Source organism: Anabas testudineus, chromosome 2 (genome assembly GCF_900324465.2).
Source record: "Anabas testudineus chromosome 2, fAnaTes1.2, whole genome shotgun sequence".
Taxonomy (NCBI): domain Eukaryota; kingdom Metazoa; phylum Chordata; class Actinopteri; order Anabantiformes; family Anabantidae; genus Anabas; species Anabas testudineus.
In genome coordinates this window covers 15694116-15713624 of record NC_046611.1, presented here as the reverse complement: position 1 = coordinate 15713624, position 19509 = coordinate 15694116, and the positions used below count along the sequence as shown (strand labels likewise).

Sequence of the window (19509 nt, the reverse complement as noted above, 5' to 3'; positions counted from 1 at the left end):
TTAAAGTAATCACACAGAGTGGTCACAGTACTTAATTGTACCTATTGAAACGTCAGTGATGTAGCAGCAGGTGGAACAGATTTAAACCCTTTATGTCCTGACAGATGCTTTATCCAGTAAAAAACATTTATAAGTTCAGTGAACAACCTGAACTGAAGCTGTCAGGTACACAGAGTAGTGTAAAATGAAAATACTCTAGGAAAGTACACATTTGTACAGTAACTGATTTGTACAAGACTTATAATAATATTTAATGGAATATAAGCATCATGCAAATACATACAGGGGATACAGTCTTCTTACTGTTTAGTATGAATTATTCCACATAATGGAGAAACAACACATCAATTCTAGTAGAATATAGGAAAATAAATTCATATAATTATTGTTGACAATAACAATAATAATAATATTAATAATGACAATAATAATAATTTAGTCCATGTAGAAGTGAAGTGGAGGAGTTGGTTAAGTGTGGAGCAGAAAGAGAGGTGGAGTCTGCAGAGACTTTACAGGAATTACAGAATGCCAGGTTCAATAATAAGAGCTGTTCATGGTCCAATCAGAAAGTCTCCACACCCAAGCTGCTGCTTCAACGTTAACGTTAGTTAGGACACAGATCATCAAAAAGTCACGTCTTCCAGCTGTAGAGAGAATCAGAGAGAACAGATTAGATCAATGAGAGGTTCCAGAGACTCCCTTCATCAGCTGTCAGTCAGTGATGCAGCACATCCAGTAGAAAGAGCAGCAGAGACTTCAGTCCTGTTCAGAGCTGTGTAGTGTCGCCAGCTTCCTTTCAGCTCTCATGTTAACGTATTGGAGTGAACACACTGAGCTGGAAGCTCACAGACCTGCACAGACTTTTAGCATCAAGTCTGTTTATTCTGCAGATTTCATTCAAGGGCACAGTGGAAATAAACTGCTGAGTCATCAGCACTTTACAGTAACTGTGTGTTGATGAACATCTTCTCTTATATTGAAATATCAGCTGACAAATAAATAAATAAACAATAGACATGTAGGCTGTCACTGAAAAGATATGGACCAAACTAATGACAGAAGCAGAGAGACAGATTTTGGGCTGTACATTTATATGTACGGTAGTTTATTGATTGGCAGACTTCGGAGCTGTAACAAAAATGAAGTAGATTAAATGTTGAAATGAGAAAACAAACCCATTTCAGATCAGATTTGATGCTACGACAGTTTGATAAATGAGGACCACCGTCTCTATATATCCTGTCAGCTGTAATCCAGCTTTATTTACTGTAGACATGAACACAACTACAACAACAGTACTTTTCACATCGACACAAACACATGATGACAAGACGCTTCTGGTTGATCTGTTCTCTCTCTCTGTCATTCTCCCAAATCCTCTCCTCTCTCAAGTTCACGGACAAAACAGGGACAGGAAATACTGTGTCTTGGATCGACTTTGTAACTAAACTGACCTCAGAGTGTGCAGTTTGTAGTGTGGATTCTCCTTAAGATGATACAACTGCTTCACATCTGAACCCTGCAGATTGTTCAGAGTTAGCTGCAGCTCTCTCAGGTGGGAGGGGTTGGACAGATAGGTGCAGCTGATCTTTGACAAACTGCAGGACACCAATCTGGATAAAATATAAAGGTAACAAATATGTCAACAATGTATAAATTTATACAAAGTAAACAATTATCTGTGTTAATTTTATTCTGTAATCATTCCATCTGCATTCACTATACCAGCCCTTTTCAATTGGTCATAGCCAGGTCATCTGTTGTACAGTCTTGCTGCTACATTCACTTTTTTGTCTGTTTTTGACTTTTTGTTTTTGGATCCTCTAGTTTGTGTAATCTTTTACTTTTACTTCTGCTGTCAGGGTGTTTTGGTTCTAACTTATCTAACACACGCAGTCAAGCCTTATTAAACTGTTCATCGGACACATTATGTATTTGTTACTGTTTATTTTTTAAATTATTTTTAATAGAAGATAACCACTTGGTTAAATCACTAAAAAATCAGACTGTCAAAGATAGTCTGGGAGGATCAGTTTAACATGAGCCTTATGTCAATTGTTTAGTGTCATCATAACATTCACATGACCTCAGAGTCTCCAGTCTACATTGTGGACTCTCCAGATAATGACACAGAAGCTTCACTCCTGAATCCTGCAGCTTGTTTCTACTCAGGTCCAGTTCTCTCAGATAGGAGGGGTTGGACTTCAGAGCTGAGACCAGAGCAGCACAGCTGATCTTTGACAAACTGCAGAGACACAATCTGAATAAAGAATAATAACTTTAGGGCACAATGTTGTTGCATGAAATCAAACTTCAAAGAACTGGACTCAACAGATGCCAGAGACGTAGACTCATGACAGTTTAAAATGATAAAATACAGGGATAAAAAAAAAATGTCTGCAGTTAAGTGTGACCACAACTTTCTTATCAATCAAAATGTGTCTGACCTCAGAGTCTCCAGTCTACATTGTGGATTTTCCAAAAATCCACACAGCAGCTTCACTCCTGAATCCTGCAGCTTGTTTCCACTCAGGTCCAGTTCTCTCAGATGGGAGGGGTTGGACTTCAGAGCTGAGACCAGAGAATCAAAGCTGATCTCTGACAACCTGCAGAGATTCAATCTGAATAAAACAAATTATCCAAATAAATCATTAAAAATCTGAAATGTCCTGATTAATGCTCTTTCCTTAAAAATGAGTAGTGACTTTTTTTGACTCCACCTATTTTGTGGAACAAGTAATTGGACCATAATGTGAATGTATAATATGAATAACATAACAAAAATTATTTTATGAAGTGGCTGTCTCTTGGGAAATAAGGTGTTTTTCTACCAGCCTCCTGATAGGGATGCCCAGTTCCTCCAGTGGCACATGACAACCAAAATAATGAGGACAAAGTGGTGGACACCGTGAAAAACAGTTTATTTACTCGATGTTTTATACTAGCACTGCAAAGGTTTGAGGTACAGGATAGGCAGCTGGGCCAAAGGAAAGTGGTGGTAAGAGTGGTGTAAAGTGTTGTTTACAGTTTGTATTCAGAGGTCTTCCACTTCCCTTCACTGAAAATAGAATATGCACAACTGCCACCTGCTGGAATGGAGGGTTGTTTATTTCCACACAGGCGCAGAACATATGTGATAGCTGGCCATTGGAGTGTAGGTTTTTAGGAGCTGATTGAATGGCATTGAGCGACAGGTTTTAAAGACTGGATCCTCCCAATTCTAATGGGCTCTCCTCTTCTCTTGCTACTAGCCTAGCATGTTGAATTTTAGGATTTTCTCCTGTTATTTAATTGGTTTAGATAGCATGGACAGGTAAAATCAGGTCAATTAATTTAGCTTTATTTTATTTTTCTTTATTTACTTGCCTTTATTTAGTTACCAGTTGTAATACTATAATATCTATAATAAATATTCCCAGGCCAGAAATCTGTTTTAATGACATCTAATGAACTGATGTATTGTACAAGCTACTTTGCTGTTAGGATAACACTAACTACTTGGAGTTGCAATCTGCGGTTAAATTGTAATGCCTGTAAAATATGAAACTGTTTTTTGAACAGCCAGATGGCAACAGTCAATGGCTAGCTAGGGTTTTCTGGTACTTACTGGCACCCAACTTAGTTTGTGTCACATCTATTAACATATTTTTTTTCCAGTATGTGTGTCTAACATGATTCTTATTGTGCCCAAACCTTGAACCTTACTTTCATCAAATGTATGTTTTGTATCAGTGTGGCAATGTGTATGACTGTCAATGTATATTTAACTTAGCTTTAAGCAGCAAAATAAGTTGATTTTTCATTCAACAACTCACTCAAGAGTTTTTCCATGACAAGAAAAGCAGTGAAGTGACAACTGGTATGTGATATGAAATCCGGATTAATTGAGACAGCAGGAGACACTATACTGTGGTATGTTAAACTGAGGAGAATTAACTAAGTGCCTAGAGATGACATCTGTTGTGATTTGGCACTATACAAAGAAAAAATTAATTGAATTAAACTAGGATTTATCATCATGATTGGGATGATATGTTGCCATTTATCAAGCAGATTCATATGGACTACTATTATGTATAGTGGAGAGAGCTAGTCTGAATGTGCTAGAGAAGTGATCCTAGTCTCTCTGTATGGGTTATGATAAAGTTGTCGTCTAAGATATACATAGATAAAATGCAGTAAACTAACCTCAGATTCTCCAGTCTGCAGTGTGGACTTTTTAGTCCATCAGACAGCAGCTTCACTTTTGAAATCTCCAGGTTATGACCATTCAGGTCCAGCTCTCTCATATGGGAGGGGTTTGACATCAGAGCTGAAGCCACATATTGACAGTGAGTCATTGAGAGTTGTTGACAAAAAAGTCTGGGATTAAAGATAAAATAAAGAAAATGTAATTATGCAACAAAAAACATTTAATAAATGTTTGATTTAACACTGCTAATAAATACATATATATATATATTTTTGCATAATCTACAGCCTATTCTTGAAATAACAAAGCAGATGCAGTAGTTCAGGTGGCAGCATGAGGCAATCATTCAGAATGTCTGTTTCAAACCTGAGGTGCTTCAGTTGATAAGGCTATATCCTAAGGCACAAACAAGATGCCTATTATTGAAATGTTCTATTAGCATGATCAGTCTCAACATAATAAATAATTGTTTGTGTTTTTACAATGAGGGTCACAGTGTTAGAACCTGGACAGTGCACAGATGTTATTCTGAGGTCAGAATGAATCAGTGTGTTATATTTTCATACAGAATAAAAAAAGCTCTGCTGATGATAAGGGCATATTTTGGTGTTACTGCAACATTTAGAGATAATGTCCAGGTAATGGTCAGGTAATGTACAACTTTCATTTTCAACTACTATTAAATGATAACTTGATAACTTCTTTGAGTTGCGCTGAGTAAATTGTCATAAAACTGGTCAGTGATTGCTCGTTTAAATACCATAATAAGCTTTAGAGCTGCATTTGGACAAAAATCTGGAAGTTGAGTTCATGACAATAACGTCCTTCTTGTCCAGTTGCCTGAAACACAGATTTGGAGAATGCTATTGACCGGGGAACTTATTACAGGTTGTATCCTAGGAAAACCACTCTTAGCCTTTATGGCCTTCCCCAGATACACAAAGAAGGAGCCCCTCTCAGACACATAGTCAGCAACATTAACTCCACGTACAACATTGCCCAATACATGGTCTCTGTATTAGGTCCACTAGTTGGACACGAGGACCACCACATCTAAAACTTTGAGGATTTCACTGTGAAGATCAGGGACCTGAAATTGGATACTGATGAAACCATAGTATTCTTTGATGTTACTTCCCTCTTCACCAGCATCCCCACTACAGATACTTTAACATCTGTGAAGAGAAGACTAGAAGAAGACAGCTCCCTCAGCCCAAGAAGCAATCTTAGCCCAGACCATTCACGTACAGAGGTGACTTCTACAAACACCTGCCCACTGGTTCAAATATGTGGATGACACCTGGGTGATTAGGATCCAGGAGGTACAGGCTTTCACAGACCACATTATCTCAGTGGACACCAACATCAGATTCACCAGGGAGGACACCAAACACAACCTATTGGCTTTCCTGGACTGTGCAGTCATCATTGGGACCGGTGGCAGACTGGAAATAGAAGTGTACAGGAAACCCACCCACACTGACCAGTATCTTTTATTTGTCTCTACAACACAAACTAGGAGTCATCAGGACGCTGAACCATAGAGTGAAAAACATCCCCACCTCCGCAGAAGCACAGTTGAAAGATGAGGCATCTGAAGACGGCTCTCTAGACCTGTGGATGCCCCAAGTTGGCCTTAAACCAGGCATTATCCTGTTCCAGAAAAAGGAAAATGGAACAGCCGGAGTCCCAAGATCAACACAAAAACCTGGTCATACCTTACATGGCTGGGGTTTCAGAGAAGCTGAAAAGGATTTTTAGAAAACACAGCATACCTGTCTATTTCAAACCCACCAACAGACTTGGACAGAAACTCGTACACCCCAAAGATCGGACTCAAGCATGCTCATGGCTGTACATTGGAGAAACCAAACAGCCGCTACACAGGAGGATAGCACAGCACAGGAGGAATAACAACTTTGGACCTGAATCAAGGTCTAAAGGACACTCATTTGAGGATAGTGACAGTCACATATTGGAGGGGTGAGGGAAGCCTTGCATGTCAACACCTCCACACTCAACAGAGGTGGAGGCTTTAGACACAACCTGACTTCTATTTATCATGCTGCCGTTTCATCTATCCCCAAAAAGATCAGGCCCAATTCACACCTGCACCAGGTTGGACACACCTGGCGACCCAATTTTGGTGATAAGAGAGGTTGGCAGAGGTGAGACTATTAGACTCTTCACATCCTCCCCACCCTTTGTTTCACCTAATGAGCCAATTCCGGCCAAGGGGTGGAGTGAAACCAAACCTGGAGTAGAAATTTGTGTGCTCCAACCAACTATCTTTTGACTGAAGAAGCTACTTAGATGAGTAGCGAAATGTTTCAACCTAACAAGAAGGAAGTCCAGTTGCCAAGACTTCCAGATATCTTTACCTGGATGATTGAGAATCTTCACAGACATTTCTTTATTCCCAATTAAATTATTTAAGATGTAAATGATTTTACTTTATCTTTTTCAACTCAAATTTAGCTCCACTGATCCCATCACCCGAAACTGAAAAGTAAAGGTGAACAATGAAATTAAAAACATATTAACATAGAACGCACAACTGGACGTACCGAGCTTTTCTGCAATTCATCACAGCTGGAATCAGTCTCTGACGTCCCTCATCTGATGTTTTGTACTTCTTTAGGTCCAACTCATCCAGAACCTCCTCTGACATCTGCAGCATGTAGGCCAGAGCTGAGCACTGGATCTCAGACAGTTTCTTCTCTGATCTGTTCTCTGACTTCAGAAACTCTTGGATCTCCTGATGAACTGAGTGGTCGTTCATCTCCATCAGACAGTGGAAGATGTTGATGCTTCTGTCAGGACATATGTGCGTCTTCTTCTTCTTGAGGTTGCTGATTGCTTTTTGGATTATATTTGGAATGTTCTCAGTCTGACCCAGCAGACCTCCTAAGAGTCTCTGGTTGGACTCCAGAGTGAGGCCATGAAGGAAACGAACAAACAGGTCCAGGTGGCCACTTCTGCTTCGCAGGGATATTTCTATGGCTCTGTTCAAGAGAACATCCAAAGGTGAGTTAGGATGTTTATCATACCAAAGGTTCCCAAAAAAGGCCTCTAGCACATTAATGTTTCTCATATGATAACAGTGGAACATGTAGACTGCAGCCAGAAACTCCTGAATGCTCAGATGAACAAAGCAGTAGACTGTTTTCTGGAAGATCACACTCTCTCTTTTGAAGATCTCTGTACAAACTCCTGAGTACACCAAGGCCTCTGTCACATCAAGACCACACTGCTCCAGGTCTTCTTGGTAGAACATGATGTTTCCTTTCTCCAGATGTTCAAACGCCAGCCTCCCCAGCTTCACAAGAACTTCTCTGTCAGCCTCTGTCAGCTCCTGTGGGCTCGTCTCATGTCCCTCATCGTACTTGTTCTTCTTCCTCTTTGTCTGAACCAGCAGGAAGTGTGAGTACAGGTCAGTCAGGGTCTTGGGCAGCTCTCCTCTCTGCTCTGTAGTCAACATGTGCTCCAGAACTGCAGCAGTGATCCAGCAGAAGACTGGGATGTGACACATGATGTGGAGGCTCCTGGATGTCTTGATGTGTGAGATGATTCTGCTGGACAGCTCTTCATCACTGAATCTCCTCCTGAAGTACTCCTCCTTCTGGACGTCAGTGAAGCCTCGTACTTCTGTTACCCTGTCAACACATGTAGGAGGGATCTGATTGGCTGCTGCAGGTCGGGAAGTTATCCAGACCAGAGCTGAGGGAAGCAGATTCCCCTTGATGAGGTTTGTCAGCAGCACGTTGACTGATGACTCCTGTGTGACATCAGACACAACCTCCCTGTTGTTGAAATCCAGTGAAAGTCTGCTTTCATCCAGGCCGTCAAAGATGAACAAAGGTTTACAGACAGCCAGCTGCTCTGCTGTGACCTTCTGTAATGTTGGATGGAAAACATGGAGCAGGGTGAGAAGACTGTACTGCTCATCTTTGATCAGGTTCAGCTCCCTGAATGAAAGCAGAACCAGCAGACTGACATCTTGGTTTTCCAAGTCCTCTGCCCAGTCCAGAGTGAACTTCTGCACTGAGAAGGTTTTTCCAATACCAGCATCACCGTTTGTCAGAACCACTCTGATGTGTTTCTGTTGGTCAGGTAAGGCTTTAAAGATGTCGTGGACCTTGATTGCAGTGTCATGGAGGGTCTTCATCTCGGAAACTGTCTCCAGCTGTCTCACCTCATGTTGGGTATTAACCTCTTCACTCTGTCCCTCTGTGATGTAGAGCTCAGTGTAGATCCTGTTGAGGAGGGTTCCACTTCCTGTTTCAGTTCCTTCAGTCACACATTCACATCTCCTCCTCAGACTGATCTTATGTTCATCTAAAACCTGCTGCAGACCAACATCTACTAAAAGACAGAAAGAGACTGTGATGACGTTTTCTTTACAACACACACTGTACATACTTACAAATAATTAATATAATATTAATAAAGACATTTTAACTTATGGTATTATACTATCATATTACATTTTATTGCTTTATGATTAATGACAAAAGGATAAAAGTCCTGTTTTCAGAAATATGGACATCTGGAGATAGACAGTCTTACTTAGTACAGTGTTGGTCTGACTGATTCTCTGCAGTCTAGGTTTTATTCTGGATCTTTTTCCACAGTGGGGACAGGGGAGGTCTCTTGATGAACCTGACTGGGCCCAGTATGATGTAATACAGTGTTTGCAGAACAAATGTCCACAACTGGTAGAGACTGGATGCTTCAGGATGTCCTGACACAACAAGCAGCAGGACAGTTGCTCCTTCACAGAAACATGACTTCTCTTCCTCTTTCTGTGGAAATGATGAAAACGCTGATCAGCCGAATTTGAATTTAAAAAACTGTAATCAGTTATTACTAGTAATAAGTAATTATTATAACTCTCAACATCCAAATACATTCATGTTAGGTTCATTAGTCACTCTAAATTGCCCATAGGTGTGAGTGTGCATTGTTGTCTGTCTTTGCATGTCAGCCCTGTTATAGAGTAGCTACCTGTCCAGGGTGCACCCCGCCTCTCACCCAATGACAGCTGGGATAGGCTACAGCATTTCTGCGACCCATAAGAGGACAAGGGGTAAAGATAAACAAGCAAAATGCTTGTTCCAGTTTTTTTAAATATAAGGATGTGATGGTTTGCCATATATAATAATAAACTGAATATAGCTTTCCCTATATATAGACATTTTCCTATAATTGAAAATTAGATTAACTGACAATAAAAATACCAGTTACCCCTAGTATGGTGTTTAGGTCTGTGGGACCTGTTTTCATGTTTCTATCAAAAGAAAATTGATATAATTCATTGTTTTTCAAACTCAGACTATACATACACATATCTACTCTGCCTATTCCTTACATACAATACTCTGCATAGTACTGGTTAGTGACAGAAAAAGGCAGTTTAACCCTATAGTAGAGTTATCTGGTACCAGAGACAGTAGCAGGTGTCTCTGTTGACATGAGTGAAAAGTAAATGCCAACATTCTCGTCTACAAACATACACATTGTGTCCCTGCAGTGAAACCCACCAGTTTTCTCAGATACAATATTCAACAGATTACTGTAATTTAATGTGAGAGTAAAACATCACACTGCTACGTTAGGGGTCTCCAATCCTGGTCCTCAAAGCACACTGTTCTGCTTGTCTTCCAATCAGCTTCTGATTGGCTGATTGCACCTGATCCAGGTAATCAGCAGTGGGTGGGACAGGGGATGTTGGAAAACAAGCAGGACAGTGTGCCTTGAGGACCAGGGCTGGGGACCACTGTTTTAAGACTATATTATATATATGTGTACAGATGCAAAAAACAAAACAAAAACTGTGAACTGCTCTAACTAAAAGAGCAGCGTTGTGTGCCACGCTCACTAAATCACCTCAGGTCATGTTTACGGCTTGAGTGAAGAGAAATAACTTCAGGAAGAGAAAAGAACACATCTTCACACAAAGGGGTTGCATGAAGATGGGGACTGCTGGTACAAAAACAGCCTCTTACTTTGTGTCTGAATGTCCAGGTTCATTACTGAAGTTCAAAGGCCAATCTTTAGACCAGTCACTCTTCACAGAGAGACAGATGGAGACTGAAGACTGGGCTCTGTCTGCCTCTCCCTCTACACAAACTCTCATCTTCTGGAGGAAAACCAGTCACACCAGCTGTGAGCTCAGAGCACAAACAGGATCATAACAAGCACGTCACACCCAGAAGTACCAAGAAAACATGTACACTCTTTTCCTTTAGTCTCTTTGTACATAATGTAGATTTTGTCTGCTCGTCTTTCTACACTCCACAGAGAGACTTTGATTTTAGAATAAAAGAGAAAGGTTGCATTAACACATACCCTGCTTCAGCTTCAGTTTTCCCCCTGTTGCTCTGTCAATATTAAATGGAGTTCGAACTAACTGACTGAACAGCTTCAGTGTTCCCTCCCTGTTCTCATCTACCTGGATCACCTGGTCAGTGTTGCTCCGCCCCTCTCCATTTACAGGAAATCAGGTAAGTTGATCTGTGTGTATGTGTGAACTGTTTAACTTATTTAAACTCCTTTCAATTAAACTTCAATTAAAGTTTTCTTACAGATTTAAAAAATATAACTCCCAAAAGGTCGTTAAACAGTAGTTGCAGCTGTGATAAAAATATTTTTGAAATCTTCAGTGTCTCCCAAACATTCGGATGGACAAATATTCTTTTGTTGCAAAACAAAGAAAATATTTAAAATCAGTTTCTCCCACTCTTTTTCTGCAACCCAAAATACAATGGTTGCTACCTTTCATCCAGCTTGTACAACTTGAAGAAATATTTATAGTTTTTAAGAGTAAATAAAAGAGATGAGACAAAACACATTGCTGTATGTTGGAGTCTCAGTTCATTGCTGCAGCAGCATCACCACCTGCTGTCCAAAAGAACTTTGTACATCTTGTACAAAGTCGTTACATATATATACATTTATTAATAATACATTTTTATGTACAAAGAAAGAAAGAAAAAAGAAAAAGTATGTGAACCTTCTGATCTTCATCAAGAGTATTAACAAATATAACATGCCTAAAATAATAACATGAAAAAAGTCTGGTCTTTAATGTCTTTATTGAGAACAATGAAGGTGTTAAAGCTTGTTTTAGTTATTGTTATCTGATGATTTCATAATTGTTATTAAGTAATATAAAGTTTAGAATCTGCACATTTAACAGCAGATTGTTAAAATATTCCTTTTACATAAAATAGTATATACAAATAACATTTTACATAACTATACAGATCCAAGAGGACATATAGTGCAGAGCAGAAGGACAGGAAGTGAAGCACAGAGCAGCAGCAGATCCACTGATGATCCTCAGACCCAGAAGAACATGCAAGGATGATGGTGGCTTTGACATCATGTCTGACAGTGGAGCTGTTCTCAGAGCAGTTCACACTGCATCATTAAGAGTCATATCCACTTCTTCTAAATCGTCTGTCAGTCAGTGCTGGGTGAAGCTCTCCTCTCCACTCCACCTCCCAGTAACATGGTTCAGTCAGAAACTCTGCACACAATCAGCTGGTTCAACATCTGGATCATCAGGAATCCATCTGCTGACATTTACTATTACAAACAATTCCATCTGTAGAGAGAATCAGAGACAACAGAAGAGATAAATCAGTGTTAACAGAGACTCCGTTCATCAGCTGTCAGTCAGTGATGCAGCACATCCAGTAGAAAGACGATAGTAGACAAGAGTGATCTTCACATCAACTCAAAAACATGATGACAACAAGATAGTGACTGTTCTCTCTCTCTCTTTTCCTGTCCAGTCCAGAGGCCTGTTACCATTTTCCTCTTAAGGCTTAAAAGAGGAAAGAAGTCCCTGAACAGTGCTACTGAAGGAAGTACTGACTGACTCTAACCATCTGAAAACATAAGTTCTATAACAGCAGCAGACAGTGAACTGACCTCACAGACTCTAGGCTACTGTGTGGACTGTTCACTAGATCAGTCAGCAGCTTCACATCTGAATCCTGCAGGTTGTTGAGACTCAGCTCCAGTTCTGTCAGATGGGAGGGGTTGGACTTCAGAGCTGAGACCAGAGAATCAAAGCTGATCTCTGACAAAGTGCTGGAGATAAGTCTGAATATAAAAAAAAAATAATAATAGTTTTTACTAACTGTTTGATGTCTAACTGTTTAGACATCAAATTTAGTTAAATCAAAATCAACTATTAGAAAAATAGCAGTGATTTGTCATCTGTTATAGTAGATTTTCATCTGAACGCCACAACAACATTCATACACATGTCAACACAGATCAATAAACAAACAGACATGTTTATTTTTTTACAATTTGTTCTTTTTTACAACTTTTATCTGCAGACAAAAACTAACACAGGGATCACATCACCTATAAATTAAATTCCTGGTGACCATGTATTACATCTATTTATAGAGCCATGTCTGTCAAAGTTCAATAGAACATACTGATAGTTATAAAATAGAACCTGAATCATTTAACAAACATGGCAGCAATGATCAGAATAACTGATAGATTATATTAATCACAGAACTGTGAACATCGCTGCACTCACCTCAGAGTCTCCAGTCTACATTGTGGACTCTCCAGAAAATCACACAACAGCTTCACTCCTGAATCCTGCAACTCATTGTAGCTCAGAACCAGCTCCCTTAGATGAGATGGGTTGGACTTCAGAGCGGAGACCAAAGAAGCACAGCTGATCTCCGATAACTTGCAGTTACTCAATCTATATAGATATATATATTAAAAACAAAACCAGAAACATAGAAACACAATGATAACAGGCTTCATATTGTACACATTTTTACCAGAAAATGATTTTGTTATTAGTTTGAGGCAAATGTATTTGACATTTGTTTATGACAGAATAAAAACATCACTGAGACTCTATTGTTTAGCCTCAAATTAAAATTTGTATTTCACCAGGACCTAAGCTAAATAAACATGCATTTATACAGGGAGAAAAATAAAGAACAACAACTGAAGGAAGATGCAGTGAAAGCCTGGAAAAGGAAAAACCGACAGTGCTGTTGATGCTTTTATGTTGTTTATGCCTTTTGGGGCCTATAAAAGTGATTTTGGAATTGAATTAGCTTTGGAAATGTGAATAGGATCTTAGAAGATAGTTTCTACAGCACAGACAAACACATAGTTTGTTCTGTAGTTGAAGTACAGATGCAAGAAAGGCTGGCAGTGAGATATCCCCAAGTGGGGGCCTTGTACCATAAGGTACATGTAGTGTACAGTTTTTGCATTAATATACTGCTGACAACTAGCAAACAAAGCTGGAATGTCCTTAAAATTCCATCCAAGGTAAAAATAAAACTCAACCAATTCCTGCATTGACATTTACACATAAGAAGATCTGAGACAGATCGAATACTCTGATTTATGCTAAGGTTTCACTTGACTGAGCACAAAATACTTTCTAGTGCTCACCAGATACTATCTCTGGAGCATGGAAAACGAAAAGTTTCCGACCACCCCTGTGAAAACTTTCTGGGGGCGCACATTTGGTTAACTGACCTCAGAGTCTCCAGTCTGCAGTGTGGAGTCTTCAGGTAACTGCACAGCTGCATCACTCCTGAATCCTGCAGCATGTTGGAACTGAGGTCCAGTTCTCTCAGGTGGGAGGGGTTGGACATGAGAGCTGAGGCCAAATAATCACAGCTGATCTTTGACAAACTGCAGAGGCTCAGTCTGAGTAAAGAAAAAATCATATAACTTTAATAGATAATGCTACTGCATCAATCAATCTTCATCAATTTAAATATAAAATATTGTTCTTGTAATATTAGTTTTATTAAAAATGAAATAATATAGTTTTTTAATAATACATTGCAACAAATCTAATAAATAAATAAAGATAATATCAGCATCATAACCACAAAATTTACATAATAAAAAAAACAACAAAAAAAAACACATTGGTGTCTGACCTCAGAGTCTCCAGTCTACATTGTGGACTCTCCAGAAAACCACACAGCAGCTTCACTCCTGAATCCCTGCAGACTGTTAAAGTTTAGCTCCAGTTCTGTCAGATGGGAGGGGTTGGACTTCAGAGCTGAGGCCAGAGAATCACAGCTGATCTCTGACAAACAACACCAAGTCAAACTAAAGAAAAAAGAGTCAAGGATTAATCATAATGATTTCTGTATGATGGTTTGGTATATTTGTTAGTATGAGCAGTTGAAGAACAGGAACACAACATGTTACACATATTTATACATATTTGCTACTGTGTTAGCTCTGAATTTGCTTTTGGGGTTCCCGAAACCAGCCACCATGATTTTTTGTGAAAGTGCAAGTGTTTATTTATGTGTAATGGTTGAGTACCACATGATATTAATCGACCGAATCATTTTATGTACATGACTTTGTTCGATTTCGGGTGCCCAAATATGGTTGAGCGTTCACCTAATGATGTCGGCATAGCAACACGTGGCTGCAAGAGCATTAAAATCTTCCAGGATCTAAAGAAGTTAACCCGTGTAAAATGTATCTCATCTCCACAATAACAAGTTTAACAAAGCTGGTGTTGGGGTGTGATCAGACCTAAACTGGCTCTGATGTGAGATGAAATAACATCTATATTATTTCAAGCCATTTAGGAAACTGACCTTAGTTTTTCCAGTTTGCAGTTTGGACTCTCCAGTCCAGCTGACAGCAACTTAATTCCTGAGTCCTGCAGCTCATTTTTACTCAGGTCCAACTCTCTCAGATGGGAGGGGTTGGCTTTCAGAGCAAAGGCCACAACTTCACAGTGAGTCTCAGAGAGTCCACAGTCATTAAGCCTGTGATAAAAAAATAAATGTAATATGTGATATGATGAAAACAACACGTTCCTTACAAGGAAGATAATTTTTCACCATTGCTGTCCAGAATTAACTTAGTCCAATCAAACCAAAGAGTCATTTCTACATGCATGAAAGACAAGCCATGACATGCACTTTCCCTGCAGCCAACAAATTAAACAGTTCTTCTGTACTACAAACACTAAAAATAGTCATATCTGCACTTACAAAGCTTTTCTGTAGTTCCTCACTGCTGTGATCAGTCTCTGTCGTCCATACATTGTTGTGTTGTATTTCTTTAAGTCCAGCTTGTCCAGAACCTCCTCTGACATCTGTAGCATGTAGGCCAGAGCTGAGCAGTGGATCTCAGAAAGATACGTTGATCTGTTCTCTGATTTCAGGAACTCTTGGATCTCCTGATGAACTGAGTGGTCGTTCATTTCGGTCAAACAGTGGAAGATGTTGATGCTTCTGTCAGGAGAGATTTTGTATGTGTTCATCTCTTTCAAATTGTTGATGACTGTCTGGATGATTCCTGGACTGTTCTCTGTCTGACCCAGCAGACCTCTTAGGATACTCTGGCTGAACTGAGAGACACCGTGAAGGAAACGAATGAACAGGTCCAGGTGACCATTTCTACTTTCAAAGGCTTTCACAATTGCTCGCTTTAGGAAGACATCCAGTGATAAATCAGTTCCTTTTTTTCCCAGGAAAGCTCTTAGTACGTCTGTTTTCCTGTTGGTGTAAGAGTGGAACATGTAGACTGCAGCCAGAAACTCCTGAATGCTCAGATGAACAAAGCAGTAGACTGTTTTCTGGAAGATCACACTCTCTCTTTTGAAGATCTCTGTACAAACTCCTGAGTACACCAAGGCCTCTGTGACATCAAGACCACACTGCTCCAGGTCTTCTTGGTAGAACATGATGTTTCCTTTCTCCAGATGTTCAAACGCCAGCCTCCCCAGCTTCAGGAGAACTTCTCTGTCAGCCTCTGTCAGCTCCTGTGGACTCGTCTCATGTCCCTCATCGTACTTGTTCTTCTTCCTCTTTGTCTGAACCAGCAGGAAGTGTGAGTACAGGTCAGTCAGGGTCTTGGGCAGCTCTCCTCTCTGCTCTGTAGTCAACATGTGCTCCAGAACTGTAGCAGTGATCCAGCAGAAGACTGGGATGTGACACATGATGTGGAGGCTCCTGGATGTCTTGATGTGTGAGATGATTGTGCTGGACAGCTCTTCATCACTGAATCTCCTCCTGAAGTACTCCTCCTTCTGGATGTCAGTGAAGCCTCGTACTTCTGTTACCCTGTCAACACATGTAGGAGGGATCTGATTGGCTGCTGCAGGTCGGGAAGTTATCCAGACCAGAGCTGAGGGAAGCAGATTCCCCTTGATGAGGTTTATCAGCAGAACATTGACTGATGACTCCTGTGTGACATCAGACACAACCTCCCTGTTGTTGAAATCCAGTGAAAGTCTGCTTTCATCCAGGCCGTCAAAGATGAACAAAGGTTTACAGACAGCCAGCTCCTCTGCTGTGACCTTCTGTAATGTTGGATGGAAAACATGGAGCAGGGTGAGAAGACTGTACTGCTCATCTTTGATCAGGTTCAGCTCCCTGAATGAAAGCAGAACCAGCAGACTGACATCTTGGTTTTCCAAGTCCTCTGCCCAGTCCAGAGTGAACTTCTGCACTGAGAAGGTTTTTCCAACACCAGCGACACCGTTGGTCAGAACCACTCTGATGTGTGTCTGTTGGTCAGGTAAGACTTTAAAGATGTCGTGGACCTTGATTGCAGTGTCCTGGAGGGTCTTCATCTTGGAAACTGTCTCCAGCTGTCTCACCTCATGTTGGGTATTAACCTCTTCACTCTGTCCCTCTGTGATGTAGAGATCAGTGTAGATCCTGTTGAGGAGGGTTCCACTTCCTGTTTCATCACTTCCTTCAGTCACACATTCGAATCTCCTCCTCAGACTGATCTTATGTTCATCTAAAACCTCCTGCAGACCAACATCTGCTGAAAGACAAGAAACTATGTGAGAACAAAGAAAGGGAACATGACAATCTGGTTAATAATTTGATCAGGTACATAAAAACTACAGGTAAATAAAAATATGTTTGATATAAATACTCATTTTAAATACCAATGCTGAATTATACACTGCCCACCAAAAAATAAAGTCACCACCTGGATTTAACTAATCAAATAGATATGAGCCTCCCATTGGATGATTACTGCATTGATTATTTTCGAGCTGGCAACAAGTTATTGAACCCTAACTGATGCAGTGAGTAGCTTCTCATTTCTTATGTAGTATGTAACTTTTTGTTTGTGGACGGTTAGTTCAGAAAAATTACTGTGTATAAAATAAAAGTCCTCTTGTCAAATGATGACATCAGTAGACAGATGTTCAGTCTTACTTTGTACAGTGTTGGTCTGACTGACTCTCTGCAGTCCAGGTCTGGTTCTGGATCTTTTTCCACACTGGGGACAGGAGGAGTCTCCTGATGAACCAGACTGGTCCCAGTATGAGGTGATGCACTGTCTGCAGAACCAGTGTCCACAGCTGGTAGAGACTGGATCCTTCAGGACGTCCTCACACAAAGTACAGTGGGACAGCTGCTCCTCCACACAAACAAGACTCTTCTTCCTTTTTCTGTAAAATTAAGGGAAACACAGGGACAAAAAGTAGTTTGGGATTTATTTTGTATGTAAATATTTCGTAGCTGTAATATCTTCTTAAACACTTTTCAACAACATGATGCTGTAGCTACATGCCTTCAGACACAGTGACTAAACGTTCTCACTGAAATTAAAAAAGACACTGCATTTTTTACCATCACTACTTAAAAGATTATTGGTGAGTATGAACGACTTTTGTTTGTTGCTATTGCTATATTTAAATAACACGTAACCATGTAATCTATTATGGACAAATGATGTATTTGTGAATGGATGAAACACATATTGCTTTTTACTTGACTTTAGGAGTTTTATTTATCACTGTTCTTCTCTGTAACACTTGACTCTATGTAATGTGCATTATGAAATGTACATGTTTCTACTACAGAAACCAAATGGGAAGTCATGATGTCGAAAAAATTTGTGAGAAAATTTACATTCTCGAGGCAAATTGCAATCTTTAATTTTGTTACTTCTACAGTCATTTCAACCTACATACCTGCATCCATATTTTTGCCATTAAAATTTTAGAAAATTCTGCCAAGATGTGAGCTCACAGAATAGAAAAAGTTCTTACTTTATGAGTGATGTTTCACATTCATTACTGAAAAGAAGAGGATACTCTTTGGACTGGTCACTCTTCACAGAAAGACAGATGAATGTTGTAGATGCTGCCCTCTTCCGTTGATCTCTGAAAGCACAGACACTAGTTAATACCAGGTGAATAAAACAATAAAATCATGAGTAATTATAAGATGAATTATATTTAACAACTTTGTTTTAGGTTCAAAACTAATTTCTGGGTTGGATAACTAAATGTTTAATACCCTGACTGCTAATCCAGTATAACAGAACTGCATTTTGTCATGTTGCTCCTTTAATCAGCTTCAATCAAATCAATTCGCAGTAGAAACAGTCTCTTACTGTGTGACTGACAGTGCAGATTCATTACTGAAGTATGGTGGCGTATCTTTAGACTTGTCGCTCTTCACAGACAGACCTCTGCACACTGGAGACTCAGCTCTGCGTGTAAAAACACAGCTGTTTCTATTTATACTACACGAGTCACTTTTACGTAGTGAAATAACACAAGCAAACTGCTGTTACTGTCAATAATTTACTCACTGAAAGTTCATGTTCTCTTACTTTGTTTTGGGGAGTCCAGGTTCGTTGTTGATGTATGGATTACTATCTTTGGACCGGTCACTCTTCATGGACAGACAGCTGGAAACTGGAGACTCTGCTCTGTCTTCCTCTTCGTTGGCACAAACACTGATCATCTGAAATTCAGTCATTCTCAGAGATGATCCAGCTACACTGACTGTGAGCTCAGAACACAGTAATCCACAGAAATAAAAACACAGACACAGTACTGTAGTATACAGTACAAATACTGTGTAGTGCCCTTTTCCCGCCTTCTCTGCTCGACTCAAAATGGACACTTAACACTACACAGCTTTCTGTGTTGCTCCTCCCATTTCCTGGAAGTGACGTGCTCATCTGTTTATGTGTGTGTGTATGAGCGGTGTATATGGAGACGTGTGGATCAGTTTTATAATCCAGATTTCTTTCACGATTGTCTCTGATGAATGGCTGTTTGAATGGCTTCAAATAAAACAAGTTAACCTTAAGAAAAGGTGTAGTATGAGCCCAACTTGGCATGATTAGTTTTACTTTCACTTTACATTGTTACAAAAGTTCATACATTATGAAACTAATTTTATCATGAACTATTCTAATGAACACATTTAGCTTTAGGCAACAAACAGCATCCACTACATCACCCAAAGTTATGCAGGAATAATATAACCAAAACACGTTATTCT

The 19509-nt window shown here is 39.8% G+C and overlaps 4 protein-coding genes across 4 annotated transcripts in view; 2 read left to right on the top strand and 2 right to left on the bottom strand.

Moving 5' to 3' along the window:
• LOC113163505 overlaps positions 1–19509 on the top strand; it is a 1294879-nt gene that overhangs the window by 123547 nt on the left and 1151823 nt on the right. The gene's annotated exons all lie outside the window — the stretch shown is intronic.
• Positions 1–19509, top strand: part of LOC113163522 (NACHT, LRR and PYD domains-containing protein 12-like) — a 428332-nt gene that overhangs the window by 48374 nt on the left and 360449 nt on the right. The window lies entirely within an intron of this gene.
• LOC113163518 (NLR family CARD domain-containing protein 3-like) lies at positions 217–10634 on the bottom strand. Its single transcript, XM_026362246.2, has 9 exons — positions 10544–10634; positions 10201–10358; positions 8762–8997; positions 6760–8557; positions 4189–4362; positions 2448–2621; positions 2087–2260; positions 1455–1613; positions 217–644 (listed from the first exon to the last, which is right to left on the bottom strand). The coding sequence occupies exons 2-9, from the start codon at positions 10329–10331 to the stop codon at positions 632–634; spliced, it is 2859 nt and encodes a 952-aa protein (XP_026218031.1). The 5' UTR covers positions 10332–10358; positions 10544–10634; the 3' UTR covers positions 217–631.
• On the bottom strand, positions 11273–19106 carry LOC113163510 (NACHT, LRR and PYD domains-containing protein 12-like). The gene is given in 12 exon segments (XM_026362237.1): positions 11273–11804; positions 12134–12307; positions 12762–12935; positions 13736–13909; positions 14149–14220; positions 14222–14323; positions 14830–15003; positions 15232–17017; positions 17422–17657; positions 18261–18374; positions 18608–18706; positions 18830–19106. Coding segments are annotated over 12 exon segments (3270 nt in total). The 5' UTR covers positions 18979–19106; the 3' UTR covers positions 11273–11788.